This window comes from Eriocheir sinensis, chromosome 13 (genome assembly GCF_024679095.1).
Source record: "Eriocheir sinensis breed Jianghai 21 chromosome 13, ASM2467909v1, whole genome shotgun sequence".
Classification (NCBI taxonomy): domain Eukaryota; kingdom Metazoa; phylum Arthropoda; class Malacostraca; order Decapoda; family Varunidae; genus Eriocheir; species Eriocheir sinensis.
Window position 1 is genome coordinate 18,364,269 of NC_066521.1, and position 15,795 is coordinate 18,380,063.

A 15,795-nucleotide genomic window follows, 5' to 3' on the forward strand; every position below is an offset into this window, starting at 1 on the left:
TGGGCTCCCTCTTCACATTCTCCTTCACCAACATCCTCAATGTGTGTGTGTGTGTGTGTGTGTGTGTGTGTGTGTGTGTGTAGTTACTCGGTCCTGCGTGGTTGGTATCAAGTGTCAGATTTGTAATACACTCTGAATGGTCGTCTTTCGCTCTGTTCATTCTTTCCTTCTTCCATCTAATGTGTAACCTCCGCTTGTCCTATCATCCTTGCACAGTTTATTGACGCTAGAAATCCTACGTAATCTTACTGTACTCTTGTTGCTTCCTTGTGTATCTCTGTGTAAGTGGAGTCCCACGTATACCAGGGATAGAATATTTTACCTCACGCATCAGCAAGGCACTGCATCATACATAGGCTCACTGTCCTTTTGCTGTCTCCTTGTTGATCACTGTGTAGGTCAAGACTCGCACCCAGGGACACGATAGTATAGCTCACGCATTAGAAAGGTCATAAACATCCATTTTTATTTGTATTACCTGGCTTTCGAAATTGTTTACACCCAGCACGTCAAACACCTGTATTTAATAATATAAGGAGAAGACGTAGACAGATACTCTTGTTAAATAAAATAAAAACGTCTGAACTAGTAAAACGACACAATATGCAGATTTACAGCTGTCTCGGTAATATACAGACACGCAATACAAAATTATCGTGATATAATCAGGTACGTCGGCGGTAAAATAAAAATAGGACACTCAAATATGATTGTCATGTGGAGGGAATAAAATACTAACAATTATTTACTTTCCTTATCCTGTACTCTTCCTCCACCTGCCCCTCCTCCTCCTCCACCTCCTACCCCTTCTCCTTATACTCCTGTCCCTCCTCCTTCTGCTCCTGCTCTCTTCCTTCTACTGCTGCCCCTCCTCCTCCAAAATCCTACCCCTCCTCTTCTACTCCTGTCCCTCCTCCTTCTGCTCATTCTCCTCCTCCGCCTACCCCTCCTCCACCTCCTACCCCTCGTCTTATACTCCTGTCCCTCCTCCTTCTCCTCCTCCTCCTCCACCTCCTACCCCTCCTCGTTTTACTCTTGTCCCTCCTCCTTTTACTCCTGCCCCTCCTCCTTCTACTTCTCCTCCTTCTCCTCCTCCTCCTCCTCCTCCTCTTCCTCCTAATCCCCCGTCGCCTCCTGAGCAGACACAGAAGGTAACTTGAGCTGCAGGACGATCACGAAGTAGGAGACCACGGCCCCGACCACCTGAAAGCACCAATGGAGTTCTTTATCTATTGTATTTTTATGTCTTACTTTTTTTTATATTCTTCGCCAGAGCCAAAGACGACTAGAACGTGACCTCTACCCCTAACCGTGATGATGAAAGGTCTGTTGATGTAGAAGAACTTGCCGCCGGTGATGCAAATGCGATCGGAAGTCACTGCCGTAATCAGCTCCCCAAACTGCTCGAAAAAAAAGAGTAAAAAAAAAAAAAAAAAAAAGTCAAATTGTTAGTATGTTCCATAGATGCAAAATATACAAAAACAAGAAGAACAAGAAGAACTAAAGTAATAATAAGAATCACTAGAGCAAAAAGAACAAGAACAAGAACACAGGAAAAGAACAAAAAGCATGAACGAGAGAGAGAGAGAGAGAGAGAGAGAGAGAGAGAGAGCAACAAGACCCGGACAGGAACAGTACTACGCAACCGCTTATCACGTCAGCAAACAAAAGACGATAAACGATATGGATTCCAACCCCACGCAATACTACTCACATGGTATTTGTCCCTGTCGCAGGCGTTGAAGGGGAGGCCGCGGCGGAGGATGTCGATGGCTTTATCCGCCTGAAAGAAAAAGAAAAAGGAAAAAAAAGTTGATTTGTGTAGCTGTTGTTATGAGAATAAATTGCGGTTCCAAGGTGAGAAGGGAACTATTAATTTTTTGTTCTTGTTTTTAGGTATAGATAGATAGATAGATAGATAGATAGGAAGATAGATACGGTTGCTAGGTAAGAAGTAAATTAATATCGCTTTTTTTTTAGATAGGTAGATTGATAGATACATAGATAAAGACAGATGGATAAATAGGTAGATAGATAGATACATACATGGAGATAGATATATATAAATAGGAAAATAGAGAGGTGTAGTTATGAGACTAATTTAAGGTTACAAAGTGAGAAGAAGGGAAATCATGTATGCTTTTCCTTTTTAGATAGAAAAATAGAGAGATAGATAGATACATACATTGCCAGTGAGCATTATAAAGGTTCCTATGATAAACTGAGGTGTTTTTAATCATTTTATCATGTCTTATTTATCATCAGTGCAGAACCCTTTGCCCTTCACTGTAATACCATCTGACTAATACATCATTCCTCTGGCTATCCTTTGTTCGAGCCAGCTGTGAATAGGCTAGCGAGGAACGAAGAATGATGAAGTATAGCCTTATTTACATCATACACACACACTCTCTCTCTCTCTCTCCATCAATGTATCTATTTAACTAACTATCTATCTATCTTTCTGGCTGTTTATATGTTTGCTTTGGGCGTTCATTATTGCACGTAGAGAAATATCCCTTCTTTTAACTATTATTCTCTTCAACCGTTTCGTCTTCCGTCTGTCCGCATTGTTCCGCATCGCATGAAAATTAGCTTCATTATCGACGCCGAAGAGCTTATTTATTTTCCTTCTCGAGCGGCTGAAAGAGAGGGGGAAAAGATGAAAAAACTCCGAGCCTATTGCTTAGTGTACTCCTTTTTCTTTTCCCCGCGTTCATTTAGGCAGGAGGATGTTTTATATTGACTGACAGATAAATATAATGCCTTTACCTCTGCTCCCGCGGCGAAAAAAAATGAGGATAAAGGAGAAAGAAAAATGCGTAAACAAATGCTCTTGCCGAAAAGGCTTTAGGGTTGAATACCAATTAGGATTCTTTTTCGAGGGAAGGGGTGAGCTGTGTATAGCGGAGTGAGGCGAGGGTAAAGGGCAGGTGTCGGGAGGTGCCGTCACGAGGGGTCTGTTGCTATGGGGTGAGAAATAAATCACGAACACTGATAATAAAACACCCTCTATTTTATCTATTTTCTGTTTCCTTTCTACATATCGCCTTAGTCATTTCTACACACGTAAGGAAGTATCTTAACGATTAGCCATTAAAATTTTCATTAAAGCCTGCCACTTACTTCTCTCAAAGCAACAGGAAAACACTAAAACTCCCCTTGAGCACTACTACTACTACAACTACTACTACTACTACTACTACTACTACTACTACTACTATTATACTACTACTACTACTATCACCATCACCACCACGACCACCACCGCTATTTACAACCTAACGGCTTCACAAAATCTTATCCGCTTATGAAATTTTGCATAAAATTTCTATCGTTATATATATGTATAAGAACACAAGCATCCATGTAACACCAGCAAAGTTTTATGTTCTTACCGTTTCGGCGACTGAGCTGGCCTTGAGGGAGACGAAGAGGAACACCAGACACGTCTGCACGATGACGAGGATCTGCCAGGCGGCCTCCAGCAGCTCGAAGGTCGCCCCGATGCCCACGCGGTAGGCCACGAGGTACAGCTCCAGGCACAGCGTTACCACCTGGGGACGCGGACAGTGTTCTCTTTGAAGTGTCAGCTTAGGTACCATTCACTTGACAAACTTTTTTTTCTCCCCTTTCCTTAATTATTTTCAAAGTAGTTTAGAAAGCAAGTCTAACAGAGGGAAAACAATCAATAAGTATACTATTTTGTTGTTTGTAGTAGACAGGTAGAAGACAGTGAGGCCAAATTGATAAATAGGCTACACAAGAAAACTCCCTCACCACTCTGTAAATTTTTAGAAGCAGTTTAGAAACCAAATCTAATAGAAATATAACAATCAACAATTAACTTCTATCACTTGTAATAGACAAATAGAAGGTATTGAGACCAAACATATACAAATACACAAGAAAAGACCATCACCACTAAAATTACAAAAAAAAGATCGTCACAAAAAATAACTGCACGGGGTTTTGTCTAAGCGCCAGGTGGAAGCTTAATCACCTCACCTGCGAGGCGTAGAAGCACTGGAGGGTGGGCGAGAAGAGCCGCTCCGTGTGGCGCACCATCTTCACCACCTGGTAGTGGAGGTGCACCAGCTGCCCGAGGTCATATCTACTGCCGCAGCCACCACCACCACCACCACCGCCGCCTATACCGCCGCCGCCGCCCCCGCCATCAGCTGTTTCGGCCTCCCAGAGAGCTGAAACGTGACAACAATGATAATGGTGAGGATGAGTATTGTAGTAGTAGTAGTAGTAGTAGTAGTGATATTAATAATTATAATAATAATGTGGTAAAATTATAAAAGCATATCTATAAATGCTGAGGTAAGCATAAATACGAACAAGAGAGAATGAGAAAGAAAGAGAAATGGGAAGCGAAAGAAAAAGAGAAGGAGAAAGTAAGAAAGAAACAGAAACAGCAACAGCAAAAGAGAGAGAGATCATGTAGTATTATCATGACAGTATTATCATGACAGCATTATCACAAAATTATAGATACAGAAACCAAACCCTGTCTGAAACCACCCACTCCCTCACCGTCTATAGTCGAGGTCAGGTGTGCGAGCCAAGCCTCCAAGGAGTTCTGGAGGAAGTGACAGGCGGCGACGAAGAGGAAGAGCGCCAGTTTGTAGACCATGTACACCTGGACCACCACCACGCCCACCACGGCATGCATCACCTGGCGGAGGGGGGGTGGGGGAGGAGAGTAGTTAGGAGGAGAGTAAGCTTATTCTTAAAGTAGAATATATTACCTGGAAGGAAGGTACTGAGATATAAATATTAACCCGTCCGCTGCGATTGGAACGAATTTGGCTTTCACTGGTAGCCTGGTAACATATAGTCCCAGGTCTTTCTCTGCCTCTGTGGAGGATAGTGGAGTGTTTCATATGTGGTATTGGTATGCTCGATATCCCCTCCCAAGGTGCAAGACTACATTTTTCTTCAATGAATTGTAGCAGCCACATTGAACTTTACGACCTACTAACGGGGGGGGCGCCCCTCGACCCCCTAACCAGGGGGGGCTATGCTCCCCCTGGATACCCCCCTACATGTATATGTGACTTATTTCAGCGAGGAGGTATTTCTCGCAACACCGGCTGCAGCGTCGCCGCGGCCGTCGCCAGAGGAGGCGACGCGCTTTCGTAAATATTATCCCCTATTTTCAAGAGTAAAAAAAAGGCCTTGAATTGGACTTTCAAAGCGTTTCCATGGCTGTTGAAGGTTTGCAGAAAAGATATATGAAGAGATACTGATGTTTCATAAGGTAGGTAATGAGATACTGGCACGGACCTAAAATGAATCTTAACCCTTCCCTCTGTCTCTCATTCATACCTCTTGTCTTCCCTTTCTCTCATTCGCATCTGTGTTCGTGACCCTCAACCCTCACCTGGCCCTTAGTTCCCACCAGCCACTCCTCCGTCGCCAGCAGGAGGACCCTCGCCAGGAGCTCGACAGTGGCAAGGAACAGATGCGAGGAGCCGAGCGTGCACACCGCCCCGATGACGCCCAGGAAGCAGATCAGGAAGGCGATGTACACGGAGAGGATGAGGCCGACGTGCCGGAAAGGGTTGAGGTCCGTGGAGGAAGCGAGGTCTCTCCACTTGTTGAAGAAGTCGCAGAACGGTCGCAAAAGGATCAGCCTGGAGAGGACGTTGACCCAAGCGTTGAAGAGGCACCCGACGATGATGAGGACGCCAAGGAGCTGCATTTCGTCTGACCCCGAGTCCTTGAGGAATTGTGGGTATGAGAAGAGACGCGCCATGCCCACGCTGGAGGTGATGAGGAGGACGGAGAACCAGACGAAATTGAAGATGGTGTGGATGACGGGCGGGGAGCACCATCGCACGGAGTAATGCTGCGTGGAGGGGTCGTAGGTACACGGGTGCATACCAAAGACACGAAAAGTCATGGAGACGGGCGTTGGGATGACACGAGCCTGTTTCTTCTTCGTAGTCTCTTCCATCTTCGACTGGTAGGGTTGCGGCGGGTCTAGGGATCCCAGCCAGGCCTCCTTCACCTTCCCGCTGGCCACGTTTCGCGTCCCACAGCACTTCATACCGAGGAGACGGTGAGGCCGATCCTAGGCGAGGCGGCGATGCTCCCAGCTCACTCGGGGCGCGGAGACAATATCCAATACTCACGGACCCAGAGCCCTTCCAGCCCCACCCCGCCTCGCGCCGCCACACTCAGCGCCCCGCCCCTTAACAGACAGTGCTGCGCCTAGGTCATGTAGTACAGAGGACGTGAAGGTTCAATACAGATTAAGGAGACCGAGAAGTAAATAATGTTGTGTTAGGGTCAAGTAATACACACGATAAAGCGTAATACAGAGCCCGAGAGGATAATAATGAGCTCTCTAAACATTTGCATTTCAATTCAAGACACTCGTAATACTTCCTTGCAGATTACGATATTACTAACAGATAGGAAATACAAACTAAATACTAATCCCTCCCTTTTGGCCATTCTTCTTAACTTTTTTATAGGAGCAGTAGTTAGCGGATTTTTATTTGTGTTTGCCCTTGAGCTGCTTCCTTTACTGTAAAAAAAAAAAAAAAAAAATCAGCCTCCTACATAGTTTACGGTTTCTATTGGGTGCTACAAGGCTCAGTCAGTCCTACAGCGTTGGCAAGTGCTCCCTCTAAATCTGGGTAGCAACATGGCATAGAAATAGGTAAAAGTAAAAATCAGGTGAGTTGACGGGCCCTTTCACCTCGCTTGTTTACCTTCCTCACCCCTAACCTGCCCCACCAGACGAAAACTTACCTGAGACGCGTGTGTTGCCGAGGCGCTTTGTTACTTCCCATGAGTCAACAGGTAGCAGAGGTCCATATTCCTAAACATATTCGGCTCCCATTCCGGCTATTTTCCAAGGCCAGAGAGAAGACTAGCTGGGGGTTCATGGGTGACTTTCCCGTTCATGGAGCAGACGTCGTGTAAAACTATCACTAGGATCATAAAACCGTCCATGAAAAGACCAGTGACTTCTATGACGGGCTTTTCAAACAGGCGAACTGAGGGGCCGAGACGTTTAAAAATTCGGGCCAAAAGTTCGTCAGGTATTAAAGGTTCGGCAGGTAGCAAGGAACACCAGACACATGACAGGGATACGAACCATGGCACATCAAGAACACCGTGCAGTATAGGTTCCTCAGCGTTGCAGAGACACAAGCTTCATCTCACGTCCTTCCCTGATTCGAACCTTTTGAGTCTCGGTACAGGTTTCGAATTCTTGACACACCAACCGAACTAAACCTAATTTCAGATAAACACAGAAAAATATGGCTTAGAAGATACGTAGACTTAAGGAATCGGTCTGGAGTTAGGGGAGTTATGTTTTAAAGTCGTAGGGGAGAGAAAATTCCACAAAATGAGTAGGCCCTATTACGTTTATTAATAAATGAGAGACATAATGATCTGAGTACTGTTAACACACTTGCTTTTTGGTCCACACAAAGTTCGTTTTATTGTTTTACTTCTCCATTAATTTCTCTATCCTAAGTTTTCTCTTCCTCTCTATAGTACTTACGTCTCATATATTTTCCTCTACCTCCTTTCCTTATTGATTTTCCACTCTTGCTATTCATTTTCCTTTGTTATACTTCCGTTTCAGTGACCTACCTACCCTCTTTCGTAATACCCTCTACCTATTTTTAGTTTCTGTCCTTTCTGTTATTCCTCTATCTATTATTCTTTTGCTTCTTACTTAACGGGTCAGTCGAGGCAAATATGGCTTTCACACAGCACACAAATGATAAAAATGTCGTGTCACGCCTCCTCACTGCCTTGGCATAGCAGTTGAGGCGTCAGGAGAAGGGGAGTGAGGGAGACATTATGTTCTAGCTTGCACTGGGAAATACACTCTTCACATCCCAGGACGAACAAGATATAAGTTGCAAGAGAAAAGCGACCCTCAGTACACCAAATACAATGTCGCTTTACCCTTGCACCTCGTTTTATGTTATCTCTGCCATGTGTAGCCTGTCTTTCTTGATGCTAACTAGATAAAAATGGCTTTGTATTTTGCGTCTTTTCTCCAGCGCCTCAAGCAACAGATTCGGCCCAAGCTCTTCCTCTTAAAAATACACATTCTGCGCCTTAGGAACTCAACTAACGAAGAAGTAAACGTTTAGATACACTCATAAAACTAACGCAGACCACTGATTATACGTATGGCACCTGTGACTGTCGGGGTGCCAAGCGCTGAAGACCGGCATCAGGTAGTTTTCTTTACTACTCTTGACTAGTAACTCGTTTCATTCTCTTTGGTTGTTGTATATTGTTAGGGAAAAAGGAAACAGGACGAGGAGGAGGATGAAGAGAAAGGGGATAAAAAGGGAAACTGGTTGAAAAATAAGACGAAACGGAGGAGTAATGAAAAAAAAATAAGATACCGGATAGGTTAAAAAAAGGAAGAGGAGAGATTCAGATAAAGAAGAACGGGAAGAAGAGGAAAATGGAACAGGAAAAGGAGGAAGAAGAAGTAAAGAAAGAGAACGAAAAGCAAAAGAGGATGGAGGAAGAGAGGAAAAGGAGGAATAATGAAGAAAATACAGAATACTTAAAAAAAGGAACAGGAAGATAAAAAGGAAGATGTAGATAAAGAGGATGAAAAACGAAACAGGTAGGAGAAGAGAGGAAAAGGAGGAATAACAGAGGAAATACGTAACAAATAAAGAAAAGGAACAAAAAAAGAATGGAGATATAAGAAAAGAAAAACAGGAAGAGAAGGAAAGAGAGACAGGGACAGAAGGGAGAGGACGTAGGAAAAGAGGATGAAACAACGAAACAAAGTGGAAAAAAAAGACGGAAATGAGTAATAGAGGAAATAAGGAACACATCAAAACCTTCCTTATGACATCCACGATCAACGGAAGGGAGGAAGATGACGTGAAGGGGAACAAGAGATAAAGTACAGCATATAGACGTTTCCTGTGTCATCCATGGGGAACATCAGGTGTCCGTGGAGGGTGGAGGTGTGGCAAGGCGTTTAGGAAGATGACATGAAGGGGAACAAGAGATAAAATACAGCATATAGACGTTTCCTGTGTCATCCATAGAGAGCAGCAGGTGTCCGTGGAGGGTGGACGTGTGGTAATTAAGGCGCTTAGGTGTTCCAGGTGAAGAGGAGAGGGAGTTCTAGCAGAGGGTCGGATGAGCGAGGGTTCCTCATCCAAATGGTCCACGTCCTCTTAAGTAAATCAAACACACCTGAGGAAAACAACAACCGTAAATTCACTGGCTAAAGAAAAGTTAGGTTAGGTTAGGTTAGGGCAGTTTTCTTCTTTCTACGTAAAAAGATGTATTGCTGTAGTGACTTGTTTTTCATGATCTCGCACTTCTTCCTGCCATTTAGTCTGCACAATAATAAATTTAAGTGTTTTCGGCAACGGGATGAATGTGGAAAGCAATGTGAAAGGGACGTTACTATACTCCCTCTGGTAAAGTTGGGAATCCACTCTTATAATTATATGCCCTTATTTTGCCTCTTTTCTCTTTCTGTCGTTCTATCTCTCCATCTATTTAACCATCTATCTATCTCTTTATCTATCTATCTATCTACGTATCTCTGTCAGGAAGGTGAACCCAACAAGCCAAAGAACAAGCCACTGACCGAAAGCAACAGTCTTCACGAAGTCCTCAGTGGTGCTCTCCCTGAAGAACGGGTACATGGGGTCCTCGGTGTCGGAGAGCAGCGTCACCAGGTCCTCGCGGTTCTCGGGCGGCGGACACTGCGCGGCCCGGGCGTGGCGGTGGTTGCTGCTCGTCATGCACAGGCCCTTCTCCTCCGGGATGTGTGTCAGGCGGAGGTACCTGCAAGATGCGACGCTCTAGACTCGAGGCGGTGACAGGATATACATTACTGTAATACAATGAGGTAAGAAAACAGATAAAGAGCTAGAATACCTAGGACTATGGAAAGCACAAAACACGAAACACGAAGAGATAGTAGATACATCCAGCAGAGACAGAACTTAAAGAACAACACGAGGCAAAGGAGAAACACCAAGCACACACAGACAGAAAGGACGAAAATACCCAGAACTATAAAATAAAGCACAAAAAACACACAAAAAAATATTATACACAAAAACAACCAAGAACAAACATCAAAAAGATCACGAAAAACAACTTCAAGAACAACAACAAACCGAAGAACCATCGAACTCACCTGCACACACACACGCACACACTCACCTGTTCGTATGGAGGAGGTGCTCGCCGGGACTCAGCGTCAGGATGGACATGGGGCTCTCGTCGCTGTCCTGCGCCGGCCCCACCTCGGCGTTGTGGAACAGGTGGTCGCCCTCCTGCTGCGTGAAGCTCATGTTGACGCTAAAGCCGTCGGCCGAACCAGTCCCGCGGTCCCTCAGAAGCTGCTGTGCGATCTCCATGGTCTTGGCGGACAGCAGCGCGCGGCAGAGGAAGTGACGAGCTGGAAAGATGAGCAGAATCAGTGAGGAAATGAACGAAAAATGATCCAAATCTATCTTTCCTCTTACTTGTTTTATCGGTTTCATCTTCTAATCTATTATAATATCTGGTTTTATCTCTCCCTCTATCAGTTTTCGTTGTTAAAAGTAAAAGAACATCATTTGAGACTAAATTTTGAGTGGGGGTTGCGATAGATTCAAAGTGATGCTGATTCAATAGAGTTTTTTGCATGCTCTAGGTATCGTCAGGATCTAAAAGGAGTACCTAAAACCCCTCAAAACACTATCGTATCAGAGCCAATTTGAATTTCACGTGGCTCTTTCGGTAACAACATGGCGCCTGTGATGAAGCTGGCCAAACTCTCCTACTCTACGGCTCTGTTGGTACTAACGTGTCTTGCCGGCCAGGACTTCGACGGGCGAGATCACGTTGATGGAGTAGACGAGGCCGTGGTGGTTGTAGCCCATGCAGAAGCCCGGCAGGTGCCCCGCGTAGCAGAGGGCGGTGAAGCCCTCGCTCTGGGTGCCCAGCTTGCCCTGCGGCTCCTCCTCGTGGATGTGGGCGGACACGATGTACACGTAGTTGAGGGTCTCCTGAAGGGCGTCCTCGGTGTGGCCCAGCAGCACCTGACGAAGGGAGGAAGAGAGGATGGTTCTTGCTATTCAAATGACGATGAGGAGAGAAAGATGGACCTGATGTTAAGATATAAGACATTAAGATATAAGAAGCTAATGACAAAGGCTGAATTATCCGGAGGTAAATTGTGCTTGATATTATCATTATTAGAACAATGATTCCTTGATATGAATACTTATTTGTATATCATCTGTGGAAAGCTTGTTCAGAGATAATGAAACACAAACTGGATAATAATGAAAAAAAAATTGATGTATAAAATACCTATAAAATATCTACACTTGGCTATTTATCGAAGGTTTGATTCCTAAAAGCTTCTACTTATTTGACAACGTTGATCCATACTTAGCAACAAGAATAAAACCTGAGTATTAAACTTAACAGATTTATTTTCTTCGTAAACTGAACACCTGGACGAATATGTCTGCTTCGTATTAATCAACATCGCTGTCTGAACGAGCAACACCTGACTATGCACTTGTTTCTCCTCACATCCATGTTCCCCCGACGCCAATTAGTACGCAACATTCCAATTCGTATAGTAAACCTAGCTAGATCACCTGCCTGCTGTCGCTCACCTGTCCTTCGCGGTTCACACAGAGGGAGGAGCAGCCGTTGGTCTTGTCGCCTCGCCCGCCCGCCTTGGCCGCCTGGGGCACCGCCTGGTCCATGTGGAGCAACATCAGCTGAGGGGCACACGAGGATTAGTCTTCCCGTTCTCAGGAATATAGTTTTTTTTAGAGTAAAGGAGGAGCTGGAGGGCAAAATAGACTCTTCCCGATGGTCACAGAAGATCATAACGAACCACATCGAATAAAAAAGAGCGAGTGAATTATAAAACGGAAGTCACGAAGAGCCTCAAAGGGTCAGGAAGAGGTAACAACGTTTGAAATTTAATCTGAAGAAAATCTGATGAAGACAGAAAGAAAAAAAGCAGAAGAATGAAAAAAGAAAGAGAAGAAGAAAGAAAAAACGAAAAAAAAGCAGAAAACAAAAAGAAAGAAAGAAAGGGAGAAAGGAAGAAAAAAAGAAAGAAAGAAATATTGGTCATAACGTGTCATGCAAGGTTCCCAAAAACAGATAAAAGAAAAAAAAGAAAAGAAAAAAGAAAGAAAAAACGAAAAAAACAGATGAAAGAAAAAAGAAAGAAAGAGATGCTAAAAGAAAAGAAAAACAAAAAGAAAAAAAGAAAGAAGTATCGGTCATGACGGGTCACGCAAGATATCTTAGGGTCACAGGAGGGTTACGGGCAGGGTCATGGAGAGGGTAATTAACAACTCACGTGGTGGAAGGGCACGTGCGCTCCGTCGGCCGTGCCCTGAACCTCCCTGACGTAGTGCGGGAAGTTCTCGTTGAGGTGCACGAGGGTCAGGTCGTAGGCAGCGCGGCCCGCCTCGGTCTCGTACGCCGGCAGGAGGTTATCGTGGAACTCCTTGTAACCCTCGAGGAAGTCTTGGATGAGCCCTCGGAACGTACGGCCCTGGGAAATAAGGTTGCTGTTAATGAATGTTCTTCCTGCGTTCTTGTTTTACGTTAAGCATCACCATCATGAGTTATATTGAAGCCTCATGATTGTAGTAGGAGCTGTGCTGTGTTGTTGTCTATACGTGAAGAAGTGGAGACCCTATAAGTGGTGGTTCAAGGGGAAGAACTTCAAGGCTTAAAGGAGGGGGAGAATTTGAGGTTTGAAAGGGTTGAGGTTATTGAGTTTTATAGAAAAGGACTTCGAAGTTTAAAAAGGAAAGGGGTTTGTGGTTTGTTAGAGCGGAGGACATTGATGTTTAATTTAGAACTTTTGAGGGTAATGGAGAGAGCTTATAAGTTTACGTCAAAGTTATTTAAGTTTGAATTATTAGCTAAGGAGAATTATGATGTTTAAGGGATCGTCAGGTTTGGAAAGGAACTTCGAGGTTTGAGGATGAGGAGTTCGGGGTGTAAGATCACTTCGGGACTTCAACTCACGACATCAAAGCCGACTTCGTAATAGGTCCCGCTGGTGTAGATGATCGGGAGAGCGTTACGTCGCCCGATGTCCGTGGTGGAGTTCATTTTGAAAGGAAGAGACGACCAAGAAACACCCGAAGAGGAGAAAGAGAAGGAGGAGGAGTGAGAGTAAGAGTGAGAGGGATAGAGGAATTGGCGGCAGGCACTCTCTATACAGGCACCAATGGCACTCTCGCCGGGCTGTCCTCAGGGTATGGCACCAGGTAGGTCGCCAAATGTGAGATCTGTAACAAGGAACGTGAAAAAAGGTAAAGGCGCGTCAACAACTACCCTTCATTCATCATTTGTTTCGTGTATATTTTAAGGTATGTGTTGCCCTCCCCCTCTGTCCCCTCATTTCTGTAAGGTTCTATATTCTCTCGCCCTCTTTCTCCTTCTCTCTCATCGCTTACACTTCAATTTTCTCTTTCTCGGCGTCTCAGGTGTTTGGGGGCTACTGAAAAGGCGGGTAAACGAGGCGGTTCAAAGCCAAAAAACAAAGATACATAGAAGTAAAAGATATCTGGAGGTAAATTGCAGTTGTTTTCATTATATTATTTTTATTTTTATCACCGTCACAACTATGATCCCTTGATATGGAAGATGAACTGGATTTCGTGGTTTTCTATTGAGTGCGTATCAGAGCTTAACCAAAAAATAAATAAATAAATAAATAAAAATCAGCGAGTAATCAAAATGTGTGAGTCATTCCATCGTCCATTACTGCTCCAACATAATACGTACCCACACTGCTATGCTACATATAACCTCGCACACACACACCTGCGAAACAAACTATTAACGAGATGTGTGATGTTGGTGGGGGTGGAGGGGAGGCGGGGGCGGGAGGGGGGGCTCGAGTGCGCGTGTGAACTCATGAAAAGAGAAAAATCAGGAAACGGTGCAAAACAAAAACAGGGTCGCCGCAATGTGAGATCCATAACAGTGACCGTGAAAAGAGGTAAAGTTGAAGGCACCAATAACTAACTCCCCGAAGCTTTTATTAGGTAATGAACGCTACCTTGACACATTTCTAATAGTAAAGAAGGCAGACAAATAAACAAAACAAAATAAACATGAAACTATAGAATGCAGGTGTGGACTCATAAAAAGAAAAAAATAGAAAGCAGCCTCAAACAAATAGGAATATGAAAAACAGGTAACACATTCCATACAGCCTCCCCCCTCCCCCCCCCCACCCACCCACCCACACACACACACACACACACATGCACACTTACACCTGGATACACTCTTCCACTAACTATTGAAATAAAAACTCGATTGCATTTGGGAGTTCTAATGAGTGTTGCTATTTTAGGTTCATGGTGCGGGAGAAGGGTCAAACTACCTACCAGAGGGATTATAAAACTACCCCTGGAAATGCCCAAACTCCTACGAAAGCCTATTCAAATAATTATGCGAGGTTAGACGCCGAAAGGTTCAGGAATATGACCTATACTATAACCATGTGTTCTCTATCTGATGTTATTTTTGTCAGGGAGAAATTCGGGAGACCACGCCAAACAAAACTTGCATATAATAAGACCAGGCAACACACACACACACACACACACACACAAGCACTCGCAAACCCCACTCCACACCTCGCCTCGCCACCCAGCCACTTACCATACCTGTCCATGCATCTTCTACAGGTAATGACGAAGGTGCTAGGTAGCAATCACATCCCAGGTACGGAGTAATCAATTATCAGGAAAGATGGTTTGCGTTTCCTCCTGAAGTTTCTAATTACGGAATGACACTTAATCAAACACTGCAATCTTGTCCGAAGCCAGAAATTGCGACGAGGAGGAAGGAGGGAGGGAGGGGTGGAAGCAAGGGAAGGAAATGGAGGGGAATAGATAAGTGGAGTGAAGGTGGAAAGCAAGGACGGTGATGGGGAGGAGGAAGAGGGGTGGAAAGGTAAGGGATATGGATGCAAGGGAAATGGAGGGGGAATAGGTAAGTGGAGTGGAGGGTGGAGAGCAAGGGTGGTGACGGGGAACAGGGAGAGGCACAGAGAAGTAGGAGTGACTCGAAAGGAATGAAAAGAGGAAAAGGAGAGGATGAGGGAGATAAGTTAAGGGAAAGAGGAAGAAAAATAGGAGGAAAACCAAAAGGAATGGAGGAGGGAAAGTAGGAAGGATGGAAGGGATAGGGGAGATAAGTAGAACGAAAGCAGAGAAGAATGAGAAGAAAACCGAAAGGAATGGAGGAGGGAAAGAAGGAAGGATGGAAGGGATAGGGGAGATAAGTAGAGGGAAAGCAGAGAAGAATGAGAAGAAAACCGAATGGAATGGAGGAGGGAAAGAAGGAAGGATGGAAGGGATAGGGAAGAGAAGTATAGGAAAAGAGGAAGAAAAATAGGAGGAAAACCGAATGGAATGGAGGAGGGAAAGAAGGAAGGATGGAAGGGATAGGTGAAGGGAAAGAAGAAAGGATGGAAGAAATGGGAAAGATGAGTAGATGGAAAGAAGAGGAAGAAGGGAAAAAGCACAACGGAATGAAGAAAGAAGAGAAAGTACGAAGGGAAATGAGTTGGAAAGTAGAGAGAGAGAAAAAAACAGGCCAACAACAACAACAACAACAACAACAACAACAACACGGCAGAAACCTTAATAATGCTGTGTGTGTGTGAGAGAGAGAGAGAGAGAGAGAGAGAGAGAGAGAGAGAGAGAGAGAGAGAGAGAGAGAGAGAGAGAGAGAGAGAGAGAGAGAGAGAGACGGGACTCA

General features: G+C 44.5%; 2 protein-coding genes across 2 annotated transcripts; both read right to left on the minus strand.

Moving 5' to 3' along the window:
• Positions 1 to 448: 448 nt before the first annotated feature.
• Positions 449 to 7,160, minus strand: LOC126998278 (uncharacterized). Its single transcript, XM_050859748.1, has 7 exons — positions 5,393 to 7,160; positions 4,543 to 4,684; positions 4,009 to 4,202; positions 3,399 to 3,557; positions 1,715 to 1,783; positions 1,311 to 1,400; positions 449 to 1,203 (listed from the first exon to the last, which is right to left on the minus strand). The coding sequence occupies exons 1-7, from the start codon at positions 6,059 to 6,061 to the stop codon at positions 1,117 to 1,119; spliced, it is 1,410 nt and encodes a 469-aa protein (XP_050715705.1). The 5' UTR covers positions 6,062 to 7,160; the 3' UTR covers positions 449 to 1,116.
• Positions 7,161 to 7,376: 216 nt separating this feature from the next.
• LOC126998122 (uncharacterized) lies at positions 7,377 to 13,327 on the minus strand. Its single transcript, XM_050859529.1, has 7 exons — positions 13,039 to 13,327; positions 12,359 to 12,556; positions 11,655 to 11,762; positions 10,832 to 11,066; positions 10,204 to 10,441; positions 9,620 to 9,819; positions 7,377 to 9,216 (listed from the first exon to the last, which is right to left on the minus strand). Exons 1-7 carry the CDS (start codon positions 13,123 to 13,125, stop codon positions 9,113 to 9,115), a joined length of 1,170 nt encoding a protein of 389 aa, XP_050715486.1. The 5' UTR covers positions 13,126 to 13,327; the 3' UTR covers positions 7,377 to 9,112.
• Positions 13,328 to 15,795: the final 2,468 nt, after the last annotated feature.

Excerpts from the sequence above, each read along its gene's own strand:
- LOC126998122 (XM_050859529.1), bottom strand. The coding sequence starts at position 13,125 with ATGAACTCCACCACGGACATCGGGCGACGTAACGCTCTCCCGATCATC. Across the intron at positions 11,067-11,654 it reads GTGTGAACCGCGAAGGACAG|GTGCTGCTGGGCCACACCGA; the intron begins GTGAGCGACAGC and ends TCCCTTCGTCAG. Across the intron at positions 9,217-9,619 it reads CGTGAAGACTGTTGCTTTCG|GTGTGTTTGATTTACTTAAG; the intron begins GTCAGTGGCTTG and ends TGTTTTCCTCAG.
- LOC126998278 (XM_050859748.1), bottom strand. The coding sequence starts at position 6,061 with ATGAAGTGCTGTGGGACGCGAAACGTGGCCAGCGGGAAGGTGAAGGAG. Across the intron at positions 4,203-4,542 it reads CCTGACCTCGACTATAGACG|CTCTCTGGGAGGCCGAAACA; the intron begins GTGAGGGAGTGG and ends GTCACGTTTCAG. Across the intron at positions 1,204-1,310 it reads ACAGACCTTTCATCATCACG|GTGGTCGGGGCCGTGGTCTC; the intron begins GTTAGGGGTAGA and ends TGGTGCTTTCAG.